General features: G+C 54.8%; 2 protein-coding genes across 3 annotated transcripts in view; one reads left to right on the top strand and one right to left on the bottom strand.

Moving 5' to 3' along the window:
- The first annotated feature begins 1,170 nt into the window (after window positions 1–1,170).
- Window positions 1,171–24,911, top strand: LMAN2L (lectin, mannose binding 2 like). 2 transcript variants are annotated; one of them, XM_038384772.2, is made up of 9 exons: window positions 1,173–1,337; window positions 7,225–7,343; window positions 10,761–10,878; window positions 12,047–12,129; window positions 17,398–17,430; window positions 18,759–18,920; window positions 19,021–19,135; window positions 20,583–20,702; window positions 21,414–24,911. In XM_038384772.2, the coding sequence occupies exons 1-9, from the start codon at window positions 1,199–1,201 to the stop codon at window positions 21,554–21,556; spliced, it is 1,032 nt and encodes a 343-aa protein (XP_038240700.1). In that variant the 5' UTR covers window positions 1,173–1,198; the 3' UTR covers window positions 21,557–24,911. The 2 variants fall into 2 exon arrangements, with proteins under 2 accessions (XP_038240701.1, XP_038240700.1); XM_038384773.2 differs by lacking the exon at window positions 17,398–17,430 and having other exon boundaries at window positions 1,171–1,337.
- Window positions 23,922–26,360, bottom strand: part of FER1L5 (fer-1 like family member 5) — a 77,863-nt gene continuing 75,424 nt past the window's right edge. The window contains 1 exon segment of the mRNA XM_043503168.1: window positions 23,922–26,360. Coding sequence (XP_043359103.1) covers window positions 26,268–26,360 — 93 coding nt within the window. The 3' untranslated portion in view covers window positions 23,922–26,267.

The raw sequence follows: 26,360 nt of genomic DNA, 5'->3' as shown, positions 1-26,360 counted from the left end.
AAGTGGTTTGCACAACCCCTGAGCGAGCTCTGTACAAAGGGGGAGTTAAGTGACATCATTCAAGGTACCATGCCACAGTAAAGCAACACATTCCAGTCCCTTTCCCCATCCAGCCTGATCAATGCCAACAGCCAGGCTACGACAGCCTGTTCACTGACCCTGGCGGAGGCTGGGGCTGAGCCAGACTGGCAGTCCCTGGTCAGAGCTGCTCTCTACATCCAAGGGGAGCGTCCTTTAGCTTCTCAAAGGAGCTGGCCTTCAAAGAAACAGCTGGCACTTTTGTTCAGAGAAACCGGAGGAAAGTGCCACATCAGTTGATTTCTATTCCCCTTCTTGACACAAACACCACAGGGATGGTGCCTGGTTCCTCTTTGACCTCCCCGTCCCCAGCCCCTGAGCCACAGCTCTGCTGATGCTGCGGAGTCTCTCGCAGCACGGACACCCTGTGCTCCAGCAGGACTAGGGGGCAGGAGAGCTGGCTCTGGCTCTAGCTCCAGCACTGACCTCAGGGCAAGGCCCTTCCCCCTCCTTGTGACTCAGTTTCCCCACACACATTGGAGTCAGCGACACTGACCCAGCACTCAGGGAAGCTGTCGGTCTGTGCTGCAAGGGGAGACCCGGCGATGGACGGTGCCTGTTAGTGCAGCGTGGCTGCTGAGATGGGCGCAGGCCCCAAGAGGCGGAGGGGCTGGGCAATGTCTGGTGCCACGGAAGTAACCGGGGCATTTCGATGGGGGAAACTGAGGCAGGGAGGCACAGTCAGGGGCCCCCTCCGGTCTCCCAGCACCACGCTCGGTCCCGTTCACCGCGTCACGGTCGCCAGGCCACAGTCACCATGGCACCGTTGTCCCCATGTCGCTAGGCAAATTGTGGCCGTGTCCCGCTGAGGACCCAGAGCCCGCAGCCGCTGCCCCCGAGAAATGGGGACCGGGTCCCTTTAAGCAGCCCCGTGCACGGGAAGCGGCGAGAGCACTACATTTCCCAGAGCCCCTCGCGCGGAGCCGACGGGTCGGGCACGAACGCCAGCGGCTCGCCTCGTTCCGCCCAGTGACGGATGGGCGCCTAAGCCAACCAGTATCACGATCTCATCAGTGGGCGGTGCCTGGAGGGAGCCAATGGCGGAGCTGGACGGGGGCACCCTGCGGCCAATGAGAGGCGCGGGGGCGGGCGCCGCGGCCGCGGGCCGGGCTGGGGGAAGATGGCGGCGGTCGCGCGGTGGTGGTGGGCCGGGCTCCCGGGGCTGCTCGCGCTGCTGCTGCTGCTGCTGCGTGGGGCGCGCGCCGAGCAGACCGAGGAGCACCTGAAACGGGAGCACTCGCTCAGCAAACCCTACCAGGGTGAGGGGCCCGGCTGGGGGGACCCCGCGGGGGGGGGAAGGACCCCCGCGGGGTGTGTGTGTGTGTGTGGGGAAGGACCCCCGCGCGGGGTGGGTGTGTGTGTGGGGGGGGGGAAGGACCCCCGCGGGGGGGTGGGTGTGTGGGGGGGGGAAGGACCCCCGCGGGGGGGTGGGTGTGTGGGAGGGGGAAGGACCCCCGCGGGGGGGTGGGTGTGGGGGGGGGGAAGGACCCCCGCGGGGGGGTGTGTGTGTGTGTGGGGGGGGAAGGACCCTCGCGGGGGGTGTGTGGTGTGTGGGGGGGGGAAGGACCCCCGCGGGGGTGTGTGTGTGTGTGTGGGGGGGGAAGGACCCCCGCGGGGGGGTGTGTGTGTGTGTGGGGGGGGAAGGACCCCCGCGGGGGGGTGGGTGTGTGTGTGGGGGGGGGGAAGGACCCCCGCGGGGGGGTGGGTGTGTGTGTGTGGGGGGGGAAGGACCCCCGCGGGGGGTGTGTGTGTGTGGGGGGGGAAGGACCCCCCGCGGGGGGGTGGGTGTGGTGTGTGTGGGGGGGGGGGAAGGACCCCCGCGGGGGGGTGTGTGTGTGTGTGGGGGGGGGGGGAAGGACCCCCGCGGGGGGTGTGTGTGTGTGTGTGGGGGGGGGAAGGACCCCCGCGGGGGGGGTGTGTGTGTGTGTGTGGGGGGGACCCCCGCGGGGGGGGGGTGTGTGTGTGTTGTGTGTGGGGGGAAGGACCCCCGCGGGGGTGGTGTGTGTGTGTGGGGGGGGGGGGAAGGACCCCCGCGGGGGGTGTGTGTGTGTGTGGGGGGGGAAGGACCCCCGCGGGGGGGGGGTGTGTGTGTGGGGGGGGAAGGACCCCCGGGGGGGGTGGGGGTGTGAGTGTGGGGGGGGAAGGACCCCGCGGGGGGGTGTGTGTGTGTGGGGGGGGGGAAGGACCCCCGCGGGGGGGGGTGTGTGTGTGTGGGGGGGGGAAGGACCCCCCGGGGGGGTGGGTGTGTGGGTGGGGGGGGGGGAAGGGACCCCCGGGGGGGTGGGTGTGTGTGTGGGGGGGGGGAAGGACCCCCGCGGGGGGTGGGTGTGTGTGTGGGGGGGGAAGGACCCCGCGGGGGGTGGGGGTGTGGTGTGGGGGGGGGAAGGACCCCCGCGGGGGTTGTGTGTGTGTAGTGTGTGGGGGGAAGGACCCCCGCGGGGGGTGGGGTGTGTGTGTGTGTTGGGGGGGGAAGGACCCCCGCGGGGGGTGGGTGCCTTGTGTGTGTGTGGGGGGGGGGAAGGACCCCGCGGGGGGTGGGTGTGTGTGTGGGGGGGGGGAAGGACCCCCGCGGGGGTGGGTGTGTGTGTGGGGGGGGGGGGGAAGGACCCCCGCGGGGGGTGGGTGTGTGTGTGTGTGGGGGGGGGGAAGGACACCCCGCGGGGGGTGGGTGTGTTGGGGTGGGGGGGGGGCAAGGACCCCCGCGGGGGGTGGGTGTGTGTGGTGTGGGGGGGGAAGGACCCCAGCGGGGGTTGGTGTGTGGTGTGTGGGGGGGGAAGGACCCCAGCGGGGGGTGTGTGTTGTGTGTGGGGGGGGGGAAGGACCCCCGCGGGGGTGTGTGTGTGTGTGGGGGGGGGAAGGACCCCCGCGGGGGGTGGGTGTGTGTGTGTGGGGGGGGGAAGGACCCCCGCGGGGGGTGGGGTGGTGTGTGTGGGGGGGGGAAGGACCCCCGCGGGGGGTGTGTGTGGTGTGTGTGGGGGGGGAAGGACCCCCGCGGGGGTGGTGTGTGTGTGTGTGTGGGGGGGGGAAGGACCCCGCGGGGGGTGGGGTGTGTGTGTGGGGGGAAGGACCCCCGCGGGGGGGTGGGTGTGTGTGGGGGGGGGAGGGACCCCACGGGGGGGGGTGTGGTGTGGGGGGGGGAAGGACCCCTGCGGGGGGGTGTGTGTGTGTGTGGGGGGGGGGGGAAGGACCCCGGGGGGGGTGGGTGTGTGTGTGTGTGGGGGGGGGGAAGGACCCCGCGGGGGGGTGGGTGTGTGTGTGGGGGGGAAGGACCCCGCGGGGGGTGGGTGGTGTGTGGGGGGGGGAAGGACCCCCGGGGGGGGGGTGTGGTGGTGGGGGGGGGGGGAAGGACCCGGGGGGGGGGTGTGTGTGTTGTGGGGGGGGGGGAAGGACCCCGCGGGGGGGGGTGGTGTGTGTGGGGGGGGGGAAGGACCCCCGCGGGGGGTGGGTGTGTGTGGGGGGGGGGGAAGGACCCCCGCGGGGGGGTGGGTGTGTGTGTGGGGGGGGGGGGAAGGACCCCCGCGGGGGGGTGGGTGTGTGTGTGTGGGGGGGGGGGGAAGGACCCCCGCGGGGGGTGGGTGTGTGTGTGTGGGGGGGGGGGGAAGGACCCCCGCGGGGGGTGGGTGTGTGTTGGGGGGGGGGGAAGGACCCCCGCGGGGGGTGGGTGTGTGTGTGGGGGGGGGGGGAAGGACCCCCGCGGGGGGTGGGTGTGTGTGTGGGGGGGGGGGAAGGACCCCCGCGGGGGGGTGTGGTGTGTGTGGGGGGGGGGAAGGACCCGCGGGGGGGTGTGTGTGTGGGGGGGGAAGGACCCTGCGGGGGGGGTGTGTGTGTGTGTGTGTGGGGGGGGGGGGGGGGGGTGGGTGTGTGTGTGTGGGGGGGGGGGGGGGGGGGGGTGGGTGTGTGTGTGGGGGGGGAAGGACCCCGCGGGGGGGTGGGTTCGTGTGTGTGTGTGGGGGGGGAAGGACCCCCGCGGGGGGGGGTGTGTGTGTGTGTGGGGGGGGGAAGGACCCCCGCGGGGGGGGTGTGTGTGTGTGTGGGGGGGGGAAGGACCCCCCGGGGGGGTGGGTGTGTGTGTGTGGGGGGGGGGGAAGGACCCCCGCGGGGGGGTGGGTGTGTGTGTGGGGGGGGAAGGACCCCCGCGGGGGGGTGTGTGTGTGTGTGTGTGGGGGGGGGAAGGACCCCCGCGGGGGGTGTGTGTGTGTGTCTGTGTGTGGGAGGGGGAAGGACCCCCGCGGGGGGGGTGGGTGTGGGGGGGGGGAAGGACCCCCGCGGGGGGTGTGTGTGTGTGTCTGTGTGTGGGGGGGGGAAGGACCCCCGCGGGGGGTGTGTGTGTGTGGGGGAGGGGAAGGACCCCCGCGGGGGGGTGTGTGTGTGTGTGGGGGGGGGGGGAGGACCCCGGGGGGGGGGGGGTGTGTGGTGTGTGTGGGGGGAAGGACCCCGCGGGGGGGTGGTGTGTGTGTGTGTGTGGGGGGGGGGAAGGACCCCCGCGGGGGGTGTGTGTGTGTGTGGGGGGGGGGAAGGACCCCCGCGGGGGGGTGGGTGTGTGTGTGTGGGGGGGGGGAAGGACCCCGCGGGGGTGTGTGTGTGTGTGTGGGGGGGGGGGGGAAGGACCCCCGCGGGGGGGTGGGTGTGTGTGTGTGTGTGGGGGGAAGGACCCCCGCGGGGGGGTGGGTGTGTGTGTGGGGGGGGGGGAGGACCCCCGCGGGGGGGTGGGTGTGTGTGTGGGGGGGGAAGGACCCCCGCGGGGGGGGGCGTGTGCGCCTGGGGGGAAGGGAGAGCTCGTGGGTGGAAGAGGATGCTGGAGGAACTGAGCTGGGCGAGAGGGGCTGGGACATTCGGGGCGCGGGGTGGTGGGATCAGCGGAAGCGGTGACTTGGGGCGGAGGGGGAAGGAGTCAAAGTGGGGAAAGGGGAGTAGGGAGGGGGCGGGCAAAGAACCTGAGGTAGTGAGTTGAGTGGGCAGCTGGTGGTGGGAGGAAAGGGAACGGCAGGGTGGGGTGCAGAGGGAGCTGCGGGGAATGGCTAGAGTATGACCGTATTTGGGGGGCAGGGAAGATGCAGAGGGAGAAGGGCTGGGGGATGAGGTGTGTAGGTGGGGTGGGAGGAAGCAAGTGTAGGTGGTGCTTTGCGGCTGTCTGGAGAGGGAAAGAGGAGGTGGCCAGGTGGAGGGTCTGGGAGGAGAAACAAGGCAGAGAAGGAAGCAGAGGGGTGGGTAGGAAGATGAATCCTAGAATATCAGGGTTGGAAGGGACCTCAGAAAGTATCTAGTCTGACCCCCTGCTCAAAGCAGGACCAATCCCCAACTAAATCATCCCAGCCAGGGCTTTGTCAAGCCTGACCTTAAAAAACTCCTAAGGAAGGAGATTGCACCACCTCCCGAAGTAACCCATTCCAGTGCTTCACCACCCTCCTAGTGAAATAGTTTTTCCTAATATCCAACCTAAACCTCCCCCACTGCAACTTGAGACCATTACTCCTCGTTCTGTCATCTGCTACCACTGAGAACAGTCTAGATCCATCCTCTTTGGGACCCCCTTTCAGGTATTTGCAAGCAGCTATCAAATCCCCCTCATTCTTCTCTTCCGCAGACTAAACAATCCCAGTTCCCTCAGCCTCTCCTCATAAGTCACGTGTTCCAGTCCCCTCATCTTTTTTGTTGCCCTCCGCTGGACTTTTTCCAATTTTTCCACATCCTTCTTGTACTGTGTCCAGTTTTGGGCCCCACACTACTTCAGATGAGGCCTCATCAATGTTGAACAGAGGGGAACGATCATGTCCCTTGATCTGCTGGCAATGCCCCTCCTTATACAGCCCAAAATGCCATTGGCCTACTTGGCAACAAGAGCCCACTGTTCACTCCTATCCAGCTTCTCGTCCACTGTAACCCCTAGGTCCTTCTCTGCAGAACTGCTGCTGAGCCATTTGGTCCCTAGTCTGTAGCGATGCATGAGATTCTTCCGTCCTAAGTGCAGGACTGTGCACTTGTCCTTGTTGAACCTCATCCGATTTCTTTTGGCTCAATCCTCCAATTTGTCTAGGTCCTTCTGTATCCTATCTCTACCCTCCAGCGTATCTACCTCTGCTCCCAGTGTAGTGTCATCTGCAAACCTGCTGAGGGTGCAATCCTCACCATCCTCCAGATCATTTATGAAGATATTGAACAAAACCAGCTCCAGGACACTCCACTTGATACTGGCTGCCAACTAGACATGGAGCCATTGATCGCTACCCATTGAGCCCAACAATCTAGCCAGCTTTCTATCCACCTTCTAGTCCATTAATCCAGCCCATACTACTTTAACTTGCTGGCAAGAATACTGTGGGAGACCGTGTCAAAAGCTTTGCTAAAGTCAAGGAACAACACGTCCACTGCTTTCTCCTCATCCACAGAGCCAGTTATCTCGTCACAGAAGGCAATTCGATTAGTGAGGCATGGCTTTCCCTTGGTGAATCCATGCTGACTGTTCCTGATCACTTTCCTCTCCTCCAAGTGCTTCAGAATTGATTCCTTGAGGACCTGCACCATGATTTTTCCAGGGACTGAGGTGAGGCTGACTGGCCTGTAGTTCCCAGGATCCTCCTTCTTCCCTTTTTTAAAGATGGGCACTACATTAGCCTTTTTCCAGTCGTCCGGGACTTCCCCCGATCGCCATGAGTTTTCAAAGATAATGGCCAATGGCTCTGCAATCACATCCGCCAGCTCCTTTAGCACTCTCGGATGCAGCGCATCCAGCCCCATGGACTTGTGCTCATTCAGCTTTTTTAAATTGTTCCGAACCGCTTCTTTCTCCACTGAGGGCTGGTCACCTCCTCCCCATGCTGTGCTGCCCAGTGCAGCAGTCTGGGAGCTGATCTTGTTCGTGAAGACGGAGACAAAAAAAGCATTGAGTACATTAGCTTTTTCCACATCCTCTGTCACTAGGTTGCCTCCCTCATTCAGTCAGGGGCTTTTCTTGACTTTCTTCTTGTTGCTAACATACCTGAAGAAACCTAACATACCTGAAGAAACCTTTCTTGTTACTCTTACCATCTTAACAAGATGGATTGAAGGGGGGTTGGGTGAGGAGTGGCAGAGCACAGGGCAATTAGTGCACTTGACTAATGTTTACCATTGTAGGGCTGGTGCAAATGTTTCTCTTCTACCCGCCAGGTGTTGGATCTTCCAGTTCCTCTCTCTGGGACCTTATGGGCAATGCCATGGTCACGACTCAGTACGTCCGCCTCACACCAGACATGCAGAGCAAACAGGGGGCCGTGTGGAACAGAGTGGTAAGAATAATGTTCTCTAGCAATCTGTGAGGAGCGCTGGCACTCCAGGGTTTTGTATCTCGTGCAGAAGTGATTTCTATCTTTGGGCTGCAGCCAGTATGTCTGAATTCAAGATGGTGCGGGGTAACAAGATGGTAATCGGGATGACTTCATTTATGGAGTCAAGATTCTGATGGGAATCTGCTGCTGCAGGTTACAGGAAGTGGTGCACTGATGGTGAAGATCCTTCGCTCAAGCGTGGAATGAAGGGTGGATGGGCCTCGGGCAGATTGGCCAATAGCTTTCGTGAGAGCAGACAGATTTGTGGAATGGTTGTGCAAAACAAACTCCACCTACAGTTAATCTGAAACAAGCCTGTTGCTAAATCAGTGTCTTGGCAATGTCTCTGCTCTCTGTGTACCTACAGAAGGTCATTAACCCTGTGATGATGATCCATTCCACTGAGCTTTTCCTTTGACTAAAAGCGCAAAAAGGCAGTGCTTCTAACTGGCTTGCTCCCGGGCAATAGCCCTGCTAATTCTATTAATAGGATTTGACCCTAAATCCCTCTATTATTATTATAGCTCAGATCTCCCATTCAGGATCACCACTCTGTTGTGCTCCCTGAACATGGCACATTCTTTAGATCCTGAGTAGATGAAGATCCATGTCCCCCAAATACAATGATTTACGAAAGAGGCTTTTTGTTCTGGGGGAATGTGAACTGTGTAGACGCGCACAAGAACACTGGACCAAAGGCCGATCTGGTATAAGCAGTTGCAACTCAGATAAGTCAGTGGACTTGTACCTGCTTATACCAGTATAAGCTGGGCTCACTGAGTTTATCCTGTAAACTTGATCTGACATTCCCCTGCTCCCAAGTGCCAAGGTTCCACCAGAATCTGAAAACGACTAACCTCACATCTACCTTTAATGCTTGGCCACAGCAGCACAAGTACTTGGGTTCTCTACCGTTCTTTGGTGGCTGTCAGTTTGAGTCACAAATTCATCTCTCATCGAATGTTTATCTAACTTAAGGTTTCAGAGTAGCAGCCGTGTTAGTCTGTATCTGCAAAAAGAATAGGAGGACTCGTGGCACCTTAGAGACTAAAATTTATTAGTCTCTAAGGGGCCACAAGTCCTCCTATTCTTTTATCTAACTTAAGTCTTGCCTGAGAAGTGGATATAATTTGCTTATGACATGAAAAGCTGGAATTTGAGCCAGAAAGTGTCTTATGGTCAGTATATCCTCCTGTGCTGTTCAGTGCAGGCCTTCTCCACTTAAATCTGCTTGGGCCCTCTAACCAACTCCTGTGGTCTTACCTTGCTGCACTATAGCTGTTCTTCACCGTTTATAGTGCCTGTAGTGGATCCTCCTTTTTTAAAAAAATCAATGTGATGTCCTAGCTCCAATCCCTCAAACCTGAAGCTTTGATAGGATGTTTCTCTGGATTATAGCAGTAACCACACACTTCCCAAAGCTGAAAAATGCCTATTCTTGTGCAATGGCAAGGCAAAGGGAAGTGTGGTCTCTTAGCTGTGATGTGGACACAGAAGGGCTTGCTATTAGAGGTTTTCTTTTTAGGGTCTTAGGGCTTTCTTTTAGGCCCATCATCTTGTTGTGCCTATAGTCACATGGTGCAGGATCGTGACGTAGTTTGCAAGTGTGTGTGCTGGATTTCAGTGTTTGGCAGAAGAACACGAGAGCAGTGATTCCCAGTCTCTTCCAGATTAAGACCCCCTCCCATGTCTCAGAGGTCTAGCGAGAAGCCCCCTCCCATTTAGTAGTATGGAAAGGCCAGCTTGATCACAACTCCCTCACGCTTGCATCTGCTGGCCCAGGTTGAGCTCATGCACTGCAGATCACTCCTTATAATGTCTGGCTGTGCAATTGTAGTTTTTGTCTGCCTTTTGTGCAGGCAGTGAATTTCATTGCCTAAGTCCAGTGATAGGATATACAGTAGGAGCCACTCGAAGACGTGACAGTTTGGGATGGAATTTACTGTGGGGTAAATAGTGATGCTCTTTCATGTACTGTAGTTCCATAGTAAGTTTCTTGTAGAGCTATTATGATTTCTGCTCTCTCCATACAAGTACCTGTCTGATTCTGCCTGCCGTTTGAGTCCAGAATAGTTGACAGTGTGTTGGAGAAAGATAGCTTGTTCCAAGAGCAAAGGCATTGTAGCTGTACCAAGCCTTTCCAGGTTAGTACTCTTCTTGCAGCCCACTGTGTCAGGGATACTCTGCTCAGGAGGACAGAGTCCTGTCAGTTAATAGCCATGTCCTTTTAGTCCATGGAATGAGACAGTTTTAAATCGGACATCGCTAAGCCTTCAGAGTATATTGGACAGCTGCCTCCTTATATTAAAGAGCTATGTAAATTGTCTCCATAGAGCTCGGAAGCCACCCATGTCTCTGTACAATTGTCTGTATGATATAAGTGCGTCTCTCTGATCTGAACATGTTCTAATTGTCGTTTGTGAGTCTGCCTTCCACAGTGAGTTGCCACGTACCTCTGGTACATATCTGTGGTGCAGGGAAGGCTTGATGCTACTGCATTTGGCAATCAATCACCAGCTATGGACATTCTTGCGAGATGTCTCTGACTGTGGATCTTCCTGTTCTTTCATATGGAAATTCAATACAATACTGACTACAGTCCTTTTTAAGCATTTTATTTGTAACACGTTTTCAGATGTGACTTTGAAGTGGGCAGTATCCCTTTACATTTGACTGTGTTCATATGGTACGAGTCCAGAAGTGGAAGTACCTGTCTAGCTGCTGACTTGTATCCAGGCTGGATGACTTGATTAAAAAACTATTTACGTTCTTTGCCCCTGATTGGTTCTACGCTTCAACTGATGTTCATAAAGGGGTGTAATTTGTTATCTGTAGTGATGAAATCCAAGCTGCTCTGGGCCTGATTCTGATCTCTTTCCCTGATTTCACTGGCATTACTCCTAGCTTAGAACAGTGCGAGATCAGAATCAAGCTCTTTGTTTTTATATCCATGGTTCCCTAATCTTAACAGTGCCCCCTGTGATTAATTACTATTGCTGAAATACGAAAGCTAAGGCCGTGCAGCCTATTGGCAAGGGACATGAAGGACAAAGACATCTCTGCAGTGTGGCTCCATTTAGCAGATGTATTTGTGCTAAGGCAGGCCAATGCTTTTTCATGAGGCGGTGGATGTGTTGGTGCCATGGCTTGCTGTCTGTGCAGAAAAGTAGCTGTACTGTCTGGCTGGGGACACTGCAACCAACTGCGGCTCTCCCTCCCCATCCAGATGGAACAGATCCCAGCTGACATGGGGTCCCTTAGTAATGTTGTTTGCTTGCAAGCCATTAGCCAGAAGGGCTGTGAATTGCGAGGGGTGTGTAGGCTATTGTCAAAGTCCCCCTGACTGCTGCACATGCTCTCCCCCTTTCTCTCTTGCAGCCTTGTTACCTCAGAGACTGGGAGATGCAGGTCCATTTTAAAATCCATGGGCAAGGCAAGAAGAACCTGAATGGAGACGGCTTTGCCATCTGGTACACCAAGGATCGCATGCAGCCAGGTAAAATGCTCTCACGGAGGCGTCGTCTGCAAGGGGAAGTGCTGCACAGAGCCTCTGCTGCCGGCCTTCTCCTGCCCCAGCGGAAACACGCTAGCCAGAGAGTGCCGCCCTTGGCTGTGGATGTAGATTGCATTTATAGCTGCTGCCATCCTGCTCCTATTTGCAGGGACCGACAAAGAGGGAGCCAGGAGTGACTGTGACCCCACTATAGCTAATACTGACTTTGCTCCGCAAAAGCTCGCGGTGACCATTGATGGGGGCTCTGAGGAGTCCAGCGTGGCTATGAATTCAGCTGTGCAGTAGCAAACTGCTTGCCCTTATTTTCAGAGGTGCAAAGCAAGCCCCATTCCTACTGCAGGAATGAAGGCTGCCGTGGCTCCAAAGCTCTGGAAATCAGACTCGTGCTGCGAAGGGCAGTGTCCTAGTGGGCTAAGCATGGATCTGGGGCCAGGAACATCTGTACTCTGAAACTCTGCTCCCGGTTCCCCATCTGTCAAATGGGGATGCCGCCTACCTTGTGAGTTATTTGTAAAGAGCTCTGATATCTAGCACTCCTTCTATGTAGATTGCAAAGTGATTCATCAGGTGAGAGTATCGCTGTCTCCATGTGACAGATGGGGGAAGAGAAGCGCAGAGGGGGAGTGGCAGACCCAGGGATTGAACTCGGGACTGCGGGGTATTGGTTCTGTGACATGGGCACTGGGCTCTGCTGCTCTGTAAGTGCTAAATGCTGCTACGTGGAGGGGTCTTCAGGCCCCCTAAGCACGGATCCAGGAATGGGCTCCCCTGCGGGGGGAGGGTGGATCATCCAATGCCACTTGCTAACATTCCTTACAAGCTGCCACTGGCACCAAGCCAAAGCTACCTTTGGAGGCATCCCTGGCCTAGATCCTTAGGGGCAAACTCCTTCAAATGGGCATTTGCATGAAGTTGGAGGCTGCCCCACTGGCTCTCTCAAGGAGGCAAATGTCTGTCTGACACTATCAAATATTACTGCATCCTCTTCAAGATACTCTTTTGGTTCTGCTCCAAGGTGGGGCCCATTGATGGCTTGAGGAGTAAATCTACCCACGCACAGGGTGGAAAGCACTTGCCCCGCTCTCTCCGCTAGAGAGCGACAGCATGCAAGCTGTGTCGCCCACTGTTCATACTCTGCCATCTGTTCTAGGGCCCGTGTTTGGGAGCAAGGATCACTTTCTGGGTCTGGGGGTGTTTGTAGACACCTACCCCAATGAGGAGAAGCAGCAGGAGGTAAGACGGCCTTGTGGCAGTTCGGAGGGAAGTGGGAGATGGATGTGAAATTGTATTACTGTGGCTATGCCTCCAGAGCTTGGAGGCGGAGTTGGCTTGTTCAAAAGGCTTTGGCCATATTTCTAGCTACAATGCAGCTGTATGTTAGAGATCCCAATCGCAGAACAGTCTAAATGTAGCTTTCTCTCCGGCTACTCCTGGCTGCAGCTTTTGGTCACTTGCTATTGATGCTGCTCTCTCTTCCCTCTCCTGTCTCTCTTCCCTTCGGGTTTTCAGTTTGCTGTCTTCCTTGTCCCTCTCCAGGGGACTAGCAGGAGGCAAGTAGCTCTTCATGCATGGAGGGGGCTGCAGGCCAGACCAGTGAGCTTTCCTCTGCAGCCCCTTCTGTGTGTCATGGCATCTGGTATAGACGAGCACTTTCAAAGACTGAACAATCCTGGTTGGCTTCTCCTCACTGCCGACTCCCGTATGAAGTATCGCTGCTCTGCAGGGCAAGTCCTAATGGTGGTGGGCATTGTCTGGCTGCCCAAGGCCGGTGTGTGCACACCGATTAGGACGAGCTGTAGGCCTACAGCGGCCTTCAGCAGTGGCTGCGAACGCTTTTCAGGGGAAATGGGAAAAGAGAAATGGGAAGCAGTTGTACTCGTTTCCCTTGGAGATTTGGGGACTCCCCGGAAGCTGTCTGAAGTGTGTGGACACTAGCTAGTGTGGACCTGTACTGTGGTGATCCTCACCTCTGCATAGCAGTGGCCCAAATGCCAACAGAAGAACAGCCCTACTGAGTCAGACCAAGGGTCCATCTAGCCCAGTATCCTGTCGGCCAACAGTGGCCAGTGCCAGGTGCCCCAGAGGGAATGAACAGAACAGGGAATCGTCAAGTGATCCAACCCCTGTCACCCATTCCCAGCTTCTGGCAAACAGAGGCTAGGGACACCATCCCTGCCTATCCTTGCTAATAGCCATTGATGGACTTGTCCTCCGTTAACTTATCTAGTTCTTTTTTCAACCCTGTTATAGGCTTGGCCTTCACACCATCCTCTGGCAAGGATTTCCACAGGTTGACTGCATTGTATGGAAAAAATAGTTCCTTTTTGTTTGTTTTAAACCCGCTGCCTATTAATTTCATTGGGTGACCCCTAGTTCTTGTGTTATGAGAAGGCGTGAATAACACTTCCTTATTTACTTTCTCCACACCAGTCATCATTTTTATAGATCTCAATCATATCCCCCCTTAGTCATCTCTTTTCCAAGCTGAAAAGTTCCAGTTTTACTAATCTTTTCTCATACAGAAGCTGTTCTGCCCCTAATCCTTTTTGTTGCCCTTTCCTGAACTTTTTCCAATTCCAATAGGTCTTTTTTGAGACAGGGCAACCACATCTGCATGCAGTATTCCAGATGTGGGCGTAGCATGGATTTATAGAGAGGCAACATATTTTCTGTCTTATAATCTATCCTTTTCTTAATGATTCCCAACATTGTTTGCTTTTTTGATGGCCGCTGCACGGTGAGTGGATGTTTTCAGAGAACTTTCCACAATGATGCTAAGATCTCTCTTGAGTAGTAACAGCTAATTTAGATCTCATATGAATAGCTGGGATTATGTTTTCCAATGTGTATTACTTTGTATTTATCAACATTGAATTTCATCTGCTATTTTGTTGCCCAGTCACCCAGTTTTGAGAGATCCTTGTGTAACTCTTTGCAGTCTGCTTTGGACTTAACTGTCTTGAGTAGTTTTGTATCATCTGCAAATTTTGCCACCTCACCGTTTACTCCTTTTTTCCAGATCATTTATGAATATGTTGAATAGGACTGGTCCCAGTACAGAGACTTGGGGGACACCACTATTTACCTCTCTCCATTCTGAAAACTGATCATTTATTCCTAGTCTTTTTGTTTCCTATCTTTTAACCAGTTACCAATCCATGAGAGGACCTTCCCTCTTATCCCGTGGCAGCTTAAGAGCCTTTGGTGAGGGACCTTGTCAAAGGCTTTCTGAAAATTGAAGTACATCATATCCACTGGATCCACCTTGTCCACATGCCTGTTGACCCCCTCAAAGAATTCTAGTAGATTGGTGAGGCATGATTTCCCTTTACAAAACCCATGTTAACTGTTCCCCAACAAATTATGTTCATCTCTGTGTCTGACAACTCTGTTCTTTGATAGTTTCACCCAGTTTGCCCAGTACTGAAGTCAGGCTTACCAGCCTGTAATTGCCAGGATCACCCCAGTACTTGCTGGTCAGGGCTTCCTGCACAGTGCTTCTGTTAAGCTGTTCTGGAGAACATCTCCTGTGCTCTAGAGCTGTACAGCCAGGCAGTGCTGTTACTTATTATTGAGACAAATGTGGACTAAACCAATGAGTGTGTATTAGAGCTGGGCCCAAACGCACTTTCACTGAAGAATTGCTTTGCAAAGGAAGCCAGCATTTTTGACACACTTCCACTTTATCAGAAAATTTCCAAGGACATTGAGCAAGGTTTTGTTTCAGGCGTTTGAATTTTTCTAAAGTGAGTGGGGAGGAACCCCATGGCTCTCCTTTAGACTCCAATGTCTGACCAGCTCAGCTGTGCAGGTGGCTTCAGACCTTGAAACTGATTGAACAGATCTGCAGGTCTTGAATCAGGGTCCGGTTTGGTTGGAACATTAACAATGGTCTGCCCTTGCTCTGTGAAAGCCCATTGTACCCTTAAGTTGGATCCTAGATAATGCTGGGCAGCTGAAGAAGCCACACTGATGCTATTCCAGGGCTTGGAGTTTAATGGAGGATAAAGATCAGAATCCGAGCCACAATGCAGGGAAAAATGACAGCATCTCATAGAATCATAGACTTTAAAGTCAGGAGGGAACATTTTGATCATCTAGTCTGACTCCCCTGCACAACTCAGGCCACAGAATCTCACCCACCCACCCCTGTAACAAACCTCTAACCTATCTCTGATCTATTGAAGTCCTCAAATCATGGTTTAAAGAGTTCAAGTGCAGAGAATCCTCCAGCAAGTGACCCATGCCCCATGCTGAGAGAATGGCAGAGGCCCTGGGGGTTTTTCACCTATCTGCCCTGGAGAAAAATTCCTTCCTAACCCCAAATATAGCGATCAGCTAAACCCTGAGTATGTGGGCAAGACTCACCAGACAGACACCCAGGAAAGAATTCTCTGTAGTAACTCGGATCCCACCCCATCTAACATCCCATCACAGGCCATTGGGCATATCTACCGCTAATAGTTGAAGATCAATTAATTGCCAGAATTAGGCTAGGCTATCCCATCATACCATCTCTTCCATAAATTTATCAAGCTTAGTCTTGAAGCCAGATATGTCTTTTGCCCCCACTGCTCCCCTTGGAAGGCTGTTCCAGAACTTCTCTCCTCTGATGGTTAGAAACCTTTGTCTAATTTTGAGTCTAAACTTCCTGATGGCTAGTTTATATCTGTTTGTTCTTGTGTTCACATTGGTACTGAGCTTAAATAATTTTTCTCTCTCTGTGATATTTATCCCTCTGATGTATTTACAGAGAGCAATCATATCTCCCCTCAGCCTTCTTTTGGTTAGGCTAAACAAGCCAAGCTCCTTGAATCTCCTTTCACAAGACAGGTTTTCCATTCCTCGGATCATCCTAGTAGCCTTTCTCTGTACCTGTTCCAGTTTGAGTTCATCCTTTCTTAAACATTGGGGACCAGAACTGCACACACTATTCCAGATGAGGTCTCACCAGTGCCTTGTATAATGGTACTAACACCTCCTTATCTCTACTGGAAATACCTCACCTGATGTATCCCAAGACCGCATTAGCTTTTTTCACAGCCATATTACATTGGCGGCTTATAGTCATCCTGTGATCAACCAATACTCTGAGGTCCTTCTCCTCCTCTGTTACTTCCAAGTGATGCGTCCCCAGCTTATAACAAAAATTCCTGTTGTTAATCCCTAAATGCATGACCTTGCACTTTTCACTATTAAATTTCATCCTATTACTATTACTCCAGTTTACAAAGTCATCCAGATCTTCCTGTATGATATCCTGGTCCTTCTCTGAATTGGCAATACCTTTCAGCTTTGTGTCATCTGCAAACTTTATTAGCACATTTCCGCTTTTTGTGCCAAGGTCAGTAATAAAAAGATTCAATAAGATTGGTCCCAAAACCGATCCCTGAGGAACTCTACTAGTAACCTCCTTCCAGCCTGACAGTTCACCTTTCAGTGTGACCTGCTGCAGTCTCCCCTTTAACCAGTTCCTTATCCATCTTTCAGTTTTCATATTGATCCCCATCTTTTCCAGTTTAGCTAATAATTCCCCATGTGGAACCGTATCAAAGGCCTTACTGAAATCAAGGTAAATTAGATCCATTGCATTTCCTTTGTCTAAAAAAATAGTTTACCTTCTCAAAGGAGGAGATCTGCAGCCTTTCTCCTGCCACAGATTTGTGCTGGTGTCTGGTTATGGTCCGAACCAGACAAACACACTGGAGGCTTTTATTTCTGTTCCGGTTGGGCCTGGGGCCCAGTTCGGATCTCTGCCACTGTGAACTCCGTTGCCATCTGCGGTGCCTCCTGGGATTCTCGGGGAACAGGTGCAGGACTCAGTCCCATATGAAATGGGAGTTGGTGCCTTAAGCTCATGTGCCCAGCTCCCCAGGACACTGGTGTCCATGTGGCTTTGGCTCTGGGACTGTCCCTAGCACAGCGACACTTGCCTCAGAGAAGCCAAGAGCCACTTCCTGAACTGTGAACACTTCCCTTCTACAGCAACAGGGAGCAGAAACGCTGGACAAGACAGCGTCAAATTGCTCTAATAGCACCTGCAATCACAGCTGCGCCCTCTTTCCTTGCATAGCTCTGTGGGAGCACCCTGCTGTAATTTGTGTGTGTGTGATGGACACAGTTAAGGGTGCTGGAGGAATTGTAGATGTGGTGATGATTCCAGCCAAGCAGTCCTTTGTTGGCATGTTCTAAGTTCGCGTCCTTAGCTCTGGGTTAATGTGCTTTTGTGCAGTGGGTTGGGGAAGGGAAGTACAGGGTATAAACTGGGCAGCATTACAGTGTGGGGTTTCTTGGGCCAGTTGCCTCTCTCAGCCATGTATTCAGTGGTTTGATACATGACTTGCAAAATGTAAGGTACCCTCAAGTCTTGGCAAGGGGACAATGCTGGTGGTTTCCTAGGGTGCATTTCCTTCCCAGTTTGCAGGTTCATACTAAACTGTCTGGTCAGTGACTGTCTTGTTCTGTACCCTTTCTTGCTCTCAATAATCCTTCTGGAATCAGGCTCAGAAGAGGAGGTATACCCCTGGAAATCAGGTATTTGCTCCTAGCTCATTTCCAGCTTCAGAGTCCCCTCCCCTCTCTCTGTCATGGGCACTTTCAGGGTGTTTGTGACCTTGCTGGGTGAGAGAAGGGCATTGCCAGAGTAATAGAAATCTTTATCTGACTGGCTGTGGCCAGTACGCCTGGTTCAGAGCCAGTTTCTCTATCTGCCACCAGGTCCCCTATCCAGTGTACTTGTGACAGAGTGCTCTGGGCTGCTGATTACTTTCCTGTGACCTGAAGGAAGTCTAACGTGTGTAGCCTCCCCAAGCCCCTCACTCAGGGCCTTGCTGCTCGGGTGGTTTTGATGCACCTGTCTCTTCCTGTGGCATCTCCTCATGGCTGCGCAGTTCCTACATGCAGAGGAGACGCTGCAGCTCTCGAGCTTGTCTGTTCTGAAGTGTTCATGTTTCATTTTAGAATAAACAAACCTCTGTTCCCACACCTTGTGCATCTCCCTGCTACGCAGCATTATGCTGGGGGTCTGGCCTTGGTGCAGTGCTTGCCTTAGCTCGACTTCTCATTGTCTACTAGACGGAGGAGGGTCCATCAGAAATGAACTAAGCTACACATACCAGTGGCTCAGCTGTGGTGTGTTTAGCCCGTCTGCTACTGCAGGCCTGGGAAAGGACTCTGCCATTGGGCTTCTGGGCAGTGTTGCCCATGGAGAGGAGTGGGAATGCTGCGCCCAGTCTGACGCACAATGTGCATGTCTTAGTGGAATGGAACTTAAAAGAAAAACCCAACTCGGGGGGAGAGGAGGCGTGTGATCCCTGTGAACAGTGTCCTGGCTGGCTGGGACACCTGGGCTGTGGTAGCTGGATGTCACTATCACAGATCCAGCCCAGCACAGTGGCACTACCACCGCTTGGCTGCCTGGCCTGTGTGACAGGCATGCAATGGCGCAGGGGTCCATGCCACACAACCCACCAGCCAGGGGTGGCAATGGGAAGTTGTGGGCGGTCTCTGTAGAGAGAACACCCCTTGGAGGCAGAGCCCATGTCCCTCTCTAGACCTGGGTCCCTCGGAGTCAGGTTGAGGCCTGGTGGTAGAGGGATCAGTCAGTCCCGTGCCTCCTGCCAGCACCTCGCTCCCTTGCAGACCCAGTCCTGCCGGGCTGCGTGAGAATTTCGAGCGCTGGCCGAGGCTCTTGTCTGTCTCTCGGCCCTGATGTTGTGCTCTGTGCTGTGAGTATCCTGTGCAAAGCCATGTTCTCCCCTGCCTGCCTGCATTTGCCCTGTTGCCCATTGTTTCTATTGCCAGGCCTGCACAGAGCAGTGTGAGGAGACCACTAACCTGCGGCTTTGTCCCGTGTCCCCTAGCATGTGTTCCCCTACATCTCCGCCATGGTGAACAATGGCTCTCTCACCTACGACCATGACCGGGATGGACGGCCCACTGAGCTCGGAGGCTGCACGGCCATGGTGCGCAACCTGAACCACGACACCTTCCTGGTGATCCGCTATGTCAAAAGGAGGCTGACGGTGAGTGGTGACTCCTTGAGCTCTCCAGGCCCAGGATGGCTTCGTGTCGGGAGGGTTGGGCTGGGTTGCTCTGGATTCAGTGAAGTCTCGTGTGTTTCAGATCATGATTGACATTGATGGCAAGCACGAGTGGCGGGACTGTATTGACATGCCAGGGGTCCACCTGCCACGGGGATACTTCTTTGGGACCTCTTCCGTCACTGGAGACCTCTCAGGTACTGCGCTGTGACCCTGGCCAATGCTCCACAAGACTAAGGGTAGGCCTATGCTGTGCCTGCGAGTCTCAGAGCTGGGGTCTTCAGAGCCTGAGCTGCACGGCTGCTTTCAGCACCGGCGCGTGAGCCTGAGTCTGTTGACCTGGCTCTGAGACTTGCTGCTGCGGGTTTTAAACACACGGTAGCTGCACCCTAAGTGACTGGGGAGCGAGAGTCCTGCCTTCAGAAGTGCCTCTGGCGCTCCGGCCACACCTACCATGGTATTGAGGTGCCTGAGGTGTGTTTGAAAATTGCAGGGGGCACCTGTCTATATCTTAGGGTGCCGAACTCCCCAAGTCATGTCCTTGGAAGGGTCCTTGGCATTAACCTCTGAGCCTGAAAGGCTGATGTTTGGTCCGAAAGGGACACCGCACCCTTCTGTTTTCAGTTGAACCCCAGGAGTTCACAGGTGACGCTGCTAGGTTTGGGGCACCTGAAGTTCTGCCAGGTGCCGGGGGGCTCCTCTGAGTGGACATAAATATTCCGAGTATTTAAAATACAAAGGTGCCCACTCTGACTCCTTCACCCTGAACCGCCTCGGCCACTCCCTGGCTCTGGGGATACCTGCAGCTGAACCTCTGGTGTGCACAGCCTGCAGTTCGACAGGGGCCTTGGGACATACTTTGGGGGTTTAGAGCAAGCATCCCTCTTGCACAGTTTTGCAGGGCACTTCTTGAGCTTTCTGGCCCAAGAGCCATGTGCTCCTTCTCTTCCAATATAGGCGAGGGGACCAGTTTCATGGACACTGATGCACAGCTGTCTGGCCTACTGGGGCTCTTGGCGAAATGAAAGCCTTGCCTTTTTCAGCCTGTAACGTCTGTGTGAATTCCGTTCAGCTTATGCCATAATACCCGAAAGTACCGACCCCGTCGGCTTCAGTAGTTCTTAAGCCAGTTTAGAACAGGTTTGACTCAAGCCTCTACAAAAGCATGTTGATCACCAATGCTGGGATTCATTGTTTGCTACAAGTAAAGTTCCTTTTATTTCCAAAATCTCTGCAGATGCTCTGGGAATGGAGCAGCTGGCTGGGGCAGTTGAGTTGTCCTGCTAATACGTGTGACAGAAAGACAAAGGCAATGAATGCCTATGAGGATGATTCTAATTTGCTGCCTCCAGGTGGCTGAGTGGACTTTAAATCAGAGGTGCTCCCCAGCTGAACAACTCCTCATTTCTCAGCCTGAATTTAAGTGGCTTAAAGGCCCCTTGTGGAAAAGTGTGTTTTGCTGGGCACTGTCCAACCACAGAAGATGGCAGGCGCTGCCCTGGAGAGCGGAGTTCTGCTTGCTCCGTGCATGGGAGCTTGGCTCCGTTTGAGCAGATGTTCAGTGTTTCCCTCTTCCAGCAGCTCTGCCATCCCTGGCCAAGGTTCCTCTTCCTGTCTAAGGCCATGTTTCTCTCATACCCCTAGACAACCATGACATAATTTCTCTGAAACTCTACCAGCTGACAGTTGAACGGAGTCCAGAGGAGGAGAAGCGAGATAAAGAGGTGTTTCTGCCCGTTGTGGACAACCTGAAACTGCCCGGAGGTGAGTAGCGCACAGGTTGGTGAGGTGCAAGGGTGGGACCCACCAAGTACCTACTTTCCCCCAGTAGATGGGCTATTCCATTCATCAGGCGAGGTCCTCACACCATCTGCTGAAGCTCCTGCCTGTGAGCCCCTCTGCTTGAAGGGCTGTATTAGCTAACGTTCAACGTTCCTAGAAGGCGGGAATGATGTGACCAAATGCTGAGCGCTGATGTCCCCAGATCTGTGCCAGTGCTCACTGCAGTGTCGGCTTCTCCAATACCCCTGGAGAAAGGAGCAGCCAACTGCCTCAAGCGGGGATTAGGTGTGTCTGAGGCACAGCCTGCCCTGGGTCTTGCTGCTTCCAAGCACTGGAGACAGGGTGGAGGAGTTCTGCTGAATGGAGGTAGCCAAAACTGTGTGTGCTTTGAGACCCTTTGCAGGCTAGTGACCATGTAGTATTCAGTCTGAGCCAGGCTTTCTCACTTCTCTGAAATCTCCCCAGAGACTGAACCCAAATCCCGTAGCTCAGGATAAACGCAAGCATCCTCTTGGATGAAGTGCTGGGGAAGGTGGGTGGGGTGGATAGCTGTCTCCCCTGGACACCGCAGAGATGGGCAATGCAAGTAAAACCCAACTAAGCTTGTATGCAACCCCCGTCACCGTAGTCTCTGAGCATGTGGTTTCTGTGGTGACTCACCCGGGCTTGTGCCCCTCTGCCTTTGCCCCACAGTGGAGGCCCTACTGGAACCCATGAGCGGCCTGGCCCTGTTCTTAATTGTCTTCTTCTCGCTGGTCGCCCTGGTGTTTGCCATCGTCATCGGAGTTATAGTCTACAACAAATGGCAGGAACAGAGCCGGAAACGCTTCTACTGACCTAGGCGCCTGCCCAGCCCCTTCCCTCGGCACACGAGCAGCTCTGCTGGAGTGGGTTGGCACGTGCCAGAGGCTAGCTGAAGAGAAGCCCTTGCCTGTTCAGCCCAGACTTTCCAGAGCCCCTTCGGATGGCTGCTTCTTTGCAGGCCCCCATGGGGACCGCTGCTGTCTCCTCAAGCTCTGTGGTTCTCAGCGGGAGTGGACGTCCTGGATCACATGGGGAGCAGACTTTGGTGTGACACGTAGTGCATCAGGGAGACCTAAACCCCCAGACTCTGGAGGCTGGTGCAGTGACAGATGGGCCGACCCCCTGCAGCTCTTGCTTTGCAAGGTGTTTAGAAGATGATTGGGGTGGGTGGAGCTGAATGTTGTATCGTTTCCGTGTCGGTGAGCCTTACGTGTGCTATCTGGGGCTGTTCCACAGCCTAGCTAGGAGGCCAGGCACTGAAGACTCTAAAATCCTAGAAGAGCCCCTCTGGCTTAAGGGTGAAACTTGGCCAAACCAAATGGTTCTTGCTGATAAGAGTAGTACTGTCCCGGCTCCCTGGCCCTGCCCCACAGCCCTGCCACTGCTCACAGCCTACGTTGCCATCCAGGTGGCTCTGCTGCCTTAGGCTGGTTGGGAAGGCCGAGCTCATCTTGAAGTTTTTAATCTTGGTTTTGCCATAGCACAGCTGAATTCTGCACCCTGAATGGAATATTCCACGTCTCGCTGCTGCTCCTCATTTGGAAGTGGGTGAACTGGCAGCTGTGCTAAAGGAAAACCCCTTGTTTTACAGTCACCCCAGTATGGTCTGGGCAGGAACACAAATATTGGCTACTGGCCTCCCAGTGCCACCCTGATCTCCCAGCAAGATGGCAGGGAAAGCAACAGCTCTTCCAGGCTGCGGGTTGGCCTTGATGCTGCAGGGTCTTCTCAGCCTTTGATGGAAATTGACCTGAGCTGCTTCCATTCAGTGCCTCCACTATACCACTACTAGCATATGGTCACCTCCTCTTTCTCCCTGACAACCAGACTTTCCATCCAGGGCTAAGGGGTTTTGCTGCTGGTGAAATATGCACTAAAAAGTCTCAATGCAGCTTGGTGAGACCAGGCCAGTCTGAGAAACCTTTTGGATCGGGGGTCATTGCACAAGGGTCGGTACGTCTGTGTGCAGGGTCTCCATGACTCTTGTTGCTGAGTATGGAAATGTGGTGGGCGAGGGACAGCTAGTCCTGACCCACTTCCTGTTCGTTCACATGAAGCCAGGTTACGTTGCTGGGGTGGGGTTCACGTGATCATGTTGCTGTCCACATGCATGGACTTGCCCAGCGACTCTGACTGTTTTAACACTGGGTTCCGTTGTCATAACCACTTGCTGCTGTCGGGGGGCCTGTCCCTCCACCCCTGGATCAGTCTGCATGCACTGCTGCCTTCCTCCCTTCTGTAAACCTCGGCTTGGAGCACAGGGGCTATTTACATGTCACCATGTCCATGTCGTTAGTTGTGTAGGTGTGATGTGAAAAGGGTCCATTCTCTCTTGCTCACCCAGAAACCTGATGCCAGATTTGTACATGGTCCCTTTGTGTTTCTGAAGGATCTAGATCTGGTTGTTGTAACCAGAGTTTGGTAGCGTGCTGGCAGAGGAAGGTCAAAGGGTTTATTGGCCTGGTGGAGAACTTAGCCGTGCTTTGGAAAGAAAGCTCTGATCTCTACAAAAGCTTTGCCTTCAGGGAGGGTTAGTTATTTCCTACCTCAGTGACTGCTGTGTTTTAATGAGTTTTTGCTTTCTGTAGGCCCTGCTGAGGGGCGCTGAGTCACTCATAATACTGCTGCAGAGGGGGGGAAAGAATTTCCAGGGGTCCTGGGCATAACACTTCGTCTTTGACACTGTTCCATTCTGTAGTGTCAGCAGGCCTGTAGCTGTGCACTCAATGTGGACAAGGCTTGGCTGGCCAGTGTCTGGTTAAACTTGACACAACACACCAGAGCCATGTTCTCGCCTCGTCCTAGCCAACCATGTCTAGCTGAATCTCGTGCCCTTGTTACAGTGACAGTAAAACCAGGCCCTGTTGGCTCCTCCTGCCTGTCAGGCCATCTCTGGGGAGCAATAATGAGGGCTGGGATGGGGAGAAGGTCTGAGCTGAGGAAATGCCAGGACTCCTCAGAGGAACCTGCCCTTTGAAGGAGGAAGGTTTAGATTCAGAAAGTCCTCTCCCTTCCAATTCCTGTCACAACTGCAGAGCCTGGATTCCTGATGTCTCTGCACCCAAGGGTGGCAATGGCCCAGCTAAGTAAAGAACATGGTTATTAGCCAAGACTTTCAAAAGGGACTTGTGATTTTTTTTTTTTTCTTTTTAAGTGCCTCAGTTTTTGGGCACCTAACTGGAGACATCTTAAAGAGCCTCCCTGTTTGGAGCAGGGCTTCCAGCCCCTTGTGAAAACCAGGCCCCTTTCAGGGATCTCCGGCTGGGCACCAAAATCCCCAATTGCTTTTGAAAGTCTTGGCTATTGGTCTATATGTAAACCCTGCCCTGCTCTGGGAGTGGCCAGCCAGGGACACTGGGACAGGTGCGATCACCAGCATTGCTCCTAGCGTGGCCCAGCCAGGAAGCAGCTGTTGTAGCCGGTGCTCCCCAAAGAGCGTGAGAGGCAAAGAGCAGAGGCGTTGTTAACCGAAGGGTTCCTGACCTCTGCTGGTGTTGTGCCCTGTTGGGCAGGAGCTGCCAGTACCGGTGTCCAGATGGATGCTGCAATCTGCAGCCTTAATTCGATGGACTTTACAGGGGCATGAGACCTGATCGGCAGAGGTGCAGGTGAGAAGCCGTGCGCTCTTTACCCAGGTACCTCATGGACTGGGTGTGAGGGTAAAATAGGGCAGGGGGAAGCCAAGTGACTGACTGCAGCTCCTGGTATGGTAAAATCTGCAGCTCTTGCATTCCAGGCCCTGTGCTAATAGGAGGACGTGGGCTTTCTGAAGTGTGGAGTGACTGCAGGCCACAGCTTGGTGCCTCTGCTCTAGACACTGAAATGTGATCCCTGCTTGCGTATCTTTGAGTTCTGCAACTATTTTTCCCTCCCCAACATGGTTAAGAGCCTTGGCCTCTGTAGGAAAATCAGTGACGAGGATTCAAGAGGTGCTTCCCTCTGCAGAAAGGATCTGACTAAGATGTTTGCTCCTGTGACTGCATATCTAAGCCCCCGGCCTTGAGGGTGGCAAACTGGCATTTGCTGTAGTGGGGTGCTTTGGTCTGGTAGGATGCCTCTGGGGAGATTTTACATGTGGCAAAGCACTAGGGTAGCCTGAAAGCATTGGTTCTGCTTTTGCCTCTTTTAAAACATTTTACCTGATCAACAGAACTGTATGTGTGTGCACCTGTTTCTGCAAGTGTAATTTGTGTCCTGGAAATACATGCGCGCGCGCGCACACACACACATCCCCCAGTGCAGGGCTGCACTGCATTTAATCCTGGGGTGTTGCTCTTGTCTCCCTGCCCCGGGATGGAGGGTTTTTGTTTTGTGTATTGATTGACCTTGTAGTTCTACAGCGACCCCGCCAGGTGTGGATGTGTCCATCTTTGCTCCTCAAAGGAGTTCTATGGGCACTGCAGGAGTAAGAGTTGCACTTTCCGCTGCCCTCCTGACCCTGCTGCAGCGGCTGGTGGGTACAGAACTGCCTCAGTGAAATGTGTCTAATTCCTTCCCCATGCAGGGCCAGTCCCGGGCTGCTGGCAGAGTGCGGGGCGGGACACTGGGCTCGGGGTCCCTTACCTGAGCCACCCCACCCTGGCTAGAGGCACAAGTGCTAGCGGGAAGATAAAAGCCCCTGCCGCTGGGCCAGCGGGTGCATAAATAACCTCGACCAACCAGGGCCCTTGTTTTGATCATTTCAAAGAAAACGTGACCCCCTGGCAGAGCTGTGCCTGAGGACACTGGCGTTGGGGGTGTCTCCTGCAGCCTGGCTCTGCTGCACTCAGTCCCTCTCCAGCGATCGGTCACTGGTATTTCATGCTACCTCCCTGCGGGGAGTAGGGCTCGTGCTGGTGGCAGCATGGAAATACAGCTGTCGCCTTGGGCCGCTGAAAGGGCCATAGAGGCAGCTTTGCACCTGTGGGACTGACCTCTCCCAGCCCATGCGCCCAGAACGAGCCTGGCCAGGAAATGCTGCAGGAGGCGAGGAACGGAGCGGAGTGGAGGGCTTTCCCAGCAGGCTGGCTGGGAAATGGTCACTGGGCAGGGGCTGGCGCTCAGTGTTTCAGCGCCGCAGCCCCTAATGGACGCAGCTCCTGTGCTTGAGCGAGGCACTGTGTGAAGGTCTCTTAGGCACTCAAGCCACGGTGAAGGGCATCCTTTCCGTGCCTTTATTGGGGAATGCTGGCCCTGGATGCTTTCGGCTCAGAGAACAACCTTCCTGGAGCTAGGGCCGCTTGTGTGTTCATGCTGCTTTCCAGCACTGGCCCGGGGTCCGTGGCCCTTGGCCCCCAGGGCACAGGAGCGCAGGCCAGCAGAGCGTGTGCTGGGAGCGAGCAGCGCGCCTAGCTGCTGCTCCCTTGGGGCAGAGAAGATCCAGATGACAGGAGGGTGGGGGCAGGTGAGGCGGAAGGGGTGCTGCTGCCCACATCCACGGGCTGGGGGCGGGGACAGCCCCCTCGGTGCTGGGAGGCAGCTGGAGCTGTCCGTCTTCAGGGCCTGTAGCGGGTTGTCAGCCCAGGAGCTGGGCTGGCCTGCGGCCTACGGGCTCCCGCCGCTCCCCGCGAGCGGACTGAGGCTCCCCAAGGAATGGAGACTGCGGAAGGGGTTTATCAGCTTCATGGCCAAGTAGCG

The sequence above is a fragment of the Dermochelys coriacea genome, chromosome 26, assembly GCF_009764565.3.
Source record: "Dermochelys coriacea isolate rDerCor1 chromosome 26, rDerCor1.pri.v4, whole genome shotgun sequence".
NCBI lineage: Eukaryota > Metazoa > Chordata > Testudines > Dermochelyidae > Dermochelys > Dermochelys coriacea.
The sequence above is the reverse complement of the archived record's forward strand: the minus strand, read 5'-3'. Positions and strand labels throughout refer to the sequence as shown.

What these genes read in the sequence shown, in the direction of transcription:
- LMAN2L (XM_038384772.2), top strand. Translation starts at nt 1,199, where the DNA reads ATGGCGGCGGTCGCGCGGTGGTGGTGGGCCGGGCTCCCGGGGCTGCTC. An exon ending in GCTCAGCAAACCCTACCAGG is followed by an intron (nt 1,338 to 7,224) that starts GTGAGGGGCCCG and finishes TCTACCCGCCAG; the next exon opens with GTGTTGGATCTTCCAGTTCC. An exon ending in ATGAGGAGAAGCAGCAGGAG is followed by an intron (nt 12,130 to 17,397) that starts GTAAGACGGCCT and finishes TTCTGGAATCAG; the next exon opens with GCTCAGAAGAGGAGGTATAC.